At 33.0% G+C, this 7,102-nt stretch overlaps 1 protein-coding gene across 1 annotated transcript; it reads right to left on the bottom strand.

The window, feature by feature from the left end:
* Positions 3,680 to 6,709, bottom strand: LOC105173506. The gene is made up of 2 exons (XM_011095266.2): positions 6,148 to 6,709; positions 3,680 to 3,969 (listed from the first exon to the last, which is right to left on the bottom strand). Exon 1 carries the CDS (start codon positions 6,588 to 6,590, stop codon positions 6,150 to 6,152), a length of 441 nt encoding a protein of 146 aa, XP_011093568.1. The 5' UTR covers positions 6,591 to 6,709; the 3' UTR covers positions 3,680 to 3,969; positions 6,148 to 6,149.

The following is a 7,102-nucleotide window of genomic DNA, read 5'->3' as shown; positions in this document are numbered from 1 at the left end:
GTACGCTTGACGTTTATTTCTGTTTAACAAGTGATTCATTCGTTAGTTAAAATTCATTGAATTTGTTTATATTATTATAAAAAATTGAATGAATTTTTATATTTAAAAAGTGTTTGACAATTTTTTTGTTTTTTTTTTCAAGAGCAAATGGTAAGATTTTATATTAAATAAAACAAAGAATACGACCACACAACAAGTTCACCACTATAAGCAAAATAGCAAACAAGACTAAAACCCAAACAAGCGGAGGGTTCCGGTTGCCTGATCTACTAGAGCCTTAGCATCCAATGAGCGCTCCTCAAATATCCTACTGTTACAGTTATTCCGTAAAACCCAAGAAATGATGGGGAAACGCACGAATCCACCCCGACAGAGGCGGCGATGGAGGAAGCGCATCCCATCCTCGATAGTTAGATCATCTCGAGAGAAAATCCCCCACAACAAATTAGAAAGCGCCCAAACTAGTCTAGCAAAAGAACAGTGGCGAAGCATGTGGCCTGATCCGTCCTTCGGACAGCCGCAACAATAATAGCCCCAATCTAGCAAAAAATTTCTACTTTTAAAAAAGTGATTTTATAGAAAAAGTTGAAAATTGTAGCAGAATAAAAGGGTATTGTTTGTAAAAAAAAGTGAAAAGCAGATAAAAGCTAAATTGGATAGTGTGGAGAAAAATCACTTCCAAGATAAACTTAATTGATGAAAGACTGTTTTGTCCTAATGCGTTAAAAATATACTATTTTTTTGCTTATTATATCACTTTTTGTTTGTCATAATAATTATTTTTTCACAAAAAATCATAAATTTTATTTTGATTAGTATTTCATATTTATAATTTTAAAATATTAAAAAATATATTTAATTTAATAATGCTCCGACCGAGTAATATAATTATTAATTCATGTATAAACAATAATTAAACTTGCATGATCGTAAAAAATAATTATTTTATTAATTAATCAAATAATAAGATGTGAACGAAATAATATGATTAGATGATATATCACATAAAATATAAAAAATTAAAATATTAAATATGTAAAAGTGTAAATTTAATTATTATTAAGATTTAAATTATTTAAAAATTCTGATATCGACTTTAAATATATAACTTTAAAAATAAATAAAAAACAGTAAAATTGAAATAAGATTATTATAATAAGAGTAAAGTAGTAAAAGATAAAGTTGGACTTAATAAAAAAAATCAATGCAGTTAAAAGCAACCCCAAAAATGTTTCTAACTTTTGGCCTAAAAGCAATTTTTTGCCGTTTTAGAAGCAAAAGTTGGTATCCTAAACACTTCAAAAGTGCTTTTTTAGAAGCTAAAAAGCGCTTTTTTTAAAGCGCTCGCAAGCACTCCCTTACTCTTGTTTGACTTAGTACTAATCTATTGCAGGTCAAACAGATTTTTATTTATCAAACTACCCTTATGTTTTCTCACATTATAATACATGTAATACATGTAATACATGTAAGTAGGTATATAACTTTGCTCTTGAAGGGTATTTTCATCATAAAATTTGTTTGATAAACAATAAGTAATAAATAAGTCTATTGGTGAAAATTATGAATTCTGATTCAACTTAGTTGCTAATATCATCCAATTTAATAAATTTTTTACTAATGGAGTGATCTATGGGTTGAATAAAAATAAATGTTAGGGGTACTAAATATAATTTTTCAAACTAAAAGGTCTACGTACATCACACCCAATTTTTGGAGGTTTCCAAGCAAATAGAGCTTTATCTTCCCACTGAGATCTATTTGAAATTTCTTGATTATCCCACGGCGAGGAGGCTCTAGAATTCATCCTTTTAATGAATTTAGCCATATTATTAGACATTCATATCTTGCACTTTCAGATCAGACAACGATTTATTACAGTAAGAGAAATCAAGTAAACCGATCTATTAAGTATCAAAATCCAATTCACATAATATGACTCTCTTTATATAGATTATATCCAAGTGTTGGGGGAAATAACATCTTTTGTCTTCGTAACTTAGGGCCTTTTCGCTTTTGATATCATTAGTTACGGGATTATTACTTTTGGTCCCATAACTTTAAAAAAATAGTAGTTTTTGGTCCCATGACATCTTTCCATTAGATGTTTAATGAAAAAAGGCCATGTGATCATTAAATGCATCCGACCAAAAGTACTATTTTTTAAAATTATAGGATCAAGAGAATCTTGTAACATATTAGACCAAAAGTGTAAAGACTTAGCACGTGGTATTTTTCGTTAAAATATATAATGAAAATATGTCATAAACAAAAAAAATACTACTTTTTAAAAGTTAGAGAACCAAAAATGAGAATGTCATAACTAATAGGACCAATACCATCGAACAAAGTAAATGAGGCCTGCAATATAGCGATAAGTGTTTCAAGCCTGCAATATAACGATAAGTGTCAAAATGTTACAAAAGCATATTTTGATCAATAAAATATGAAGATCATTGAGTAAAGAACAGAATTAAAAAATTAAAAATTAAAAAATCTACCATAACCGGAACAGCATGAGTATTATTGTTAACGGGGCATTCTTAGAGGAGGATTTGCATAATTTTGAAATTTGAAGGGATAAAACAGAATTACATTATTGTGGACAGGATAAAAAAGTAATTACATATTTTAAGGGAGATTTACTTCACCTCTCCTAGATTATTCATACACCATACATAAATATAAATTAAGTCCGTATTTTAACAAAATGAAGATACATATATATATTTTTTTCAATCATACAAGTTTACACAATAAGTTTACTTATTGTGCATCCATATGAACCAGTATATACCCTGTAATATATATATATATATATATATATGAACCATTACATGTCACTTTTCAATTGAAACATTAGTCAGTTAAACACTTAGTTTTCTTTACTATATCAATAATTTAATAATATAGATAACACATGTTTATAAAAATTGAACTCTGGAATGCACTGATTGAAATAAAATTTATTGATTTTTCTAAAAAAATTAATTATATTGACAAAAAACAATACAAATTAAGCACAAATAGTATCTTTCATAACATAAGAACAAAATGATCATTTATCAATGAAGTTTGTTTTAGAAGTATTCATTCCCCAAACACAATTCACTTTGATTCTTCGACAGCTTTCGACATTCTCTAAAAAAAAATGACTTCTCTAACTATTGGAATTTGCAATGACATCCATGTCTGTAAACTATTTATGACTTGTTCCCAAACACCCAGATGGTATTTTCCAACCTAATAGTGCCCAAGATCCCCATGCAAACAAAAGGATCTTGAATTGCTAAATTCATCAACACAGAAGCCGATGTCAGATAGAAAAATTTAAAATCAAACATGATAAAAAAGGACTAATAAAATCACCACCATTAATTAGAACTTTGGATTAAAGAAACAGAAGAGGATGTTCAGATAGCCAGCTCCAGCCTAGTAGCAAAATCTTTCTGATGCAGCCTACACATACAAAGACCACAATTGAAGATGCACCCTTCACAACTGATGTTTCGAATTACCAGGGCAATCTTGCATCGCCCTTTTACACAAATATTGAAAGGACAAAGTCAAGACAAATCCCATCTGCATCACTCTTTACACAATCATTGAAGGGATACGAGCAACATGTTGACTCGATTGATGAGGTGAGCAAAACAACGTTATACCAGACAGGACGATGAGAAGTTTAAGTACATCAATTCACCAACCAATAGTTCACTAGCTTTGATATAACATAGCATAAAGAGTCCAAGTATGTTACACATTGCAACTTCGTCAAAGTTACACTATGTCACCCAATATATACATAGCTTATTAAATGGAAGACATAATAATCCAATTCCGCAGCAAGGCATCAAACTAATTGCTGCGTATTCGACATAATGTAATTTAGAACATCAGCAGAAGAGAATGCTTTGGTGTTGCACAAATCTGAACTATCTGATGATTTAAGCTAAAGACCTTTTGGATCTGAAAAGCATGAAAAACGCAAGTCAACAAATTAATAAATATGCTCCATGACAGCAGTGAAAGCATAACTATGTTTTAAGCTGAGCAGTAGAACTCCGAAGAAAGAGAAAATGATTATTACGCCTTCAGTAGATATTGTGTCTTTGAATACAATAGAGCATTTGAAGATCATACTGAAATTATGTAAGTCTTGTATTCCCCAAGCAATTCCAAATGGACAATATACTTCGCATAAACATAAAGTTTTCCCATGACTTGTTGCGATTTGTGGTAGAAGATGCCATCTGGAAAAACCGAGATAGCAGATCAAGAGAGTTGATAATGGGGTGCGGCTGGGGAAGATGAAAAGGGAGGAAACAATGGGGTCAGTGGGGTTAAGAAAGGAAGCGGTGGGTTGTGGGAGAAAAAAGGGCTCCAGATTTTTCACAACAGCAGAAAACCAAAAGAAAAAAATGTCAAATAATCCAGCCATTGTATACTTTTGTGTGGCAAAGTCCTTTAAAATAGGTGGATGATAAATATAATCCGCCATATCAATTGCCACTTCTCTGTGGATCTTATCCTTTTTCATCCTTTAGTCAAATAATCCGTTAGTACATTTCCCGTAACTTAAGAAATCAGCCAGATATGGCCATTATATGACATTCAAAACAATCTTGAAGAAAGAATTGAAACTCAAATCAAAGTAATTATCTTGTCCAAATGGATTCTCACTCTTGCAATTAAGTAAGTCATTACAAAGCCTCAGCCAAAAACAGCGGAGCATGAAGGGGAAAAATTGAATAAGAGTATATTGGAACTACATAAACTTAGAAGGAACTTATTTCAGGCCATTAGATTTCAATTTGATGTAGGATAACTTTGAAAACAGTGTCTAGCTGCTCGTGAGGAGCTGCAAATATCACCCCAGAACGGTAATTAGCATTCGAAGGGTATACTAGTCATATATGAAAATAAGCAAAACCATGGCCTTGATAGGTATGATGTTTATGAGTGCACGAATTGACGTGTTGACAGCCAATGAGGCCTAACTCAGTTGGTGAAATTGAGTCACCATGACCTTAGAGGTCATGGGTTCGAATCCCACCATATGTGTGGAGTGTTGTTTACATAGCAGGTGTTGTCTAGATCTAATTTATCTTATATTGTTGATAAAGTATGATTATTGTAATTGTCTTTGTTAAATATTGATATTTGACAGGAATAATTGTAATTGATTTATTTCAATTAATAATACTTAATCGCTTTCATTTCAAAAGGAATTGAAGTGTTGACAATTGTACTCGTCCAACCCAAAACTCAAAGGGATCACCCAAGGGCTCAGAATTGCATCTTACAAATTCAATCAAGCTTAAATATGCTGTAAGAACTCAGTAAACTGATCTATTTTAACGTTTACTGAATAGTTACGATTGCACCTTGATATATTGACTCCACAAAAACTAATAGCTCAGCTATATTAACTTCCAATTCTGGAAAGATAAGTAATCCTACTAAGCTCAATGTTATGACCCCTATGTAAATTAAAACAATAAAATACTTCAATAGAGGTATACTGTTGATAAATCATAGAAAATTCTACAATTGATAAAATTCCAATTAACTAATAAGATGAATGTAGAATCTAAAGATAAAAATGAGCCATGATTACTTTTGTCAAACTTGCTAATTCCCAATTACATTTCCTTATAGATTTTCATCTCTGAAAAGTGCAAGAAACAAAGATGTCTATAAAGGTAAATAGGGGGCGTCATTCCATCATGTAATGTGTTTCAAATAGTTCAACCTCGTGTAAATTGCATTTTGCACTCGGACCAGAGATGAGGCCACCAGTAACACGTAATCTACTCTGCCACAGATTATTGTTTAGGAATTAATGGTGACTCGATAGTTAAGACTCTTACATTCAGCGCAACATGCAAAGTTTAACAGCAAGCATTTCCCAATCACTAACTTAATTTCATTTTTAGCAAGGTAACCCCATTAGACCCTTATCATCTGGATAAGAAACTCAATAACTCCAGAAAATTGAACGGGAGTTGAGCATAATTGCATTCAAGCGTTTATAAGAGCATTTATGAGCATATGAATAAATAAATCTCCAAGCTCAATATAACTTGAAATTCAGCAATTATAAGAAAAGTCGTAGATAGTTAAAAGAAGATGAAATTCATCGACCTCTATGAAGAAGACCGGGTGCCTTCACACAAGGGAGACTTGTCGAAATTCTTGGAAGGATACTTGGCAGTGACAACCCCAACCTCAAACACCAAATTCTCTCCGTTGGATCTGATACCAGTGATGCCCCACCACTTGAAGAATGCCCTGACGCTGATACCATCGAGTTCCGCAATGCGGTTTTCGACGATCTTACCGGTGATTTTGTTGGAGTAGGTGGCCAAGTAGTTGTCGGGAGGAAGAGTCACGCGGCAGGAACCCCCCAGCCGGACCGAGAAAACGCCAGTAGTAGTGTTGAGAGTATATGAGTCAACATTGGCGGGGAGAAGTCCAATTGGGAACCCGTAGTTGATCAGTTCATCGTGGGCGCTGCGGCCATCGGCGGAGACGAAGAGAGCGACGAAACAGAGACAGAGGAAAAGGAAAATTTGACGTGTAGCCATGGAAGAGAGATGGATCGAGTAGTTTGTGAATTGCGAGGGTGAGTGGAATATACTGGAATGAGAAATGTGGAGAAGAGGATAGAGAAAATATCAAGCCTCACCGCTTCGTATATTCATTGTTCTATCGACGTTAAAACTTTTAATTATGTAAATAAAATTAAGAATTTTAATAATTTAAAATTATAGAACTATATGTATTTTGACTTGTGTCTTTTAACAGTACTTAGTCAAAAGGTCAATTTAAGCCAATGCTTTTATACCAACCATTAGCCATTGGGTCATTGGTTTCGGGTTTGTATAATTACATATAAATTTTTTATAATTTAAAATGTCCATTGGCTCTTAAATTTGGGTTGGGAGATCTTCGTATTTGGAGAGTAGCATAGGGGTGGAAAGAAGTCATGTCCTCTCAAACTCGCCTTCGTCTCGCTCTCCTGGTAACCTAGTCGCCGATGGTATAGTTGTGGAGGAGGAAGAAGCCTCTAGGAAGAAGGGGGACTAGGTTAACTCTA

Source organism: Sesamum indicum, linkage group LG11 (assembly GCF_000512975.1).
Source record: "Sesamum indicum cultivar Zhongzhi No. 13 linkage group LG11, S_indicum_v1.0, whole genome shotgun sequence".
Taxonomy (NCBI): Eukaryota; Viridiplantae; Streptophyta; class Magnoliopsida; order Lamiales; family Pedaliaceae; genus Sesamum; species Sesamum indicum.
This window is presented reverse-complemented; position numbering and strand designations above follow the sequence as displayed.

Excerpts from the sequence above, each read along its gene's own strand:
- LOC105173506 (XM_011095266.2), bottom strand. The coding sequence starts at position 6,590 with ATGGCTACACGTCAAATTTTCCTTTTCCTCTGTCTCTGTTTCGTCGCT.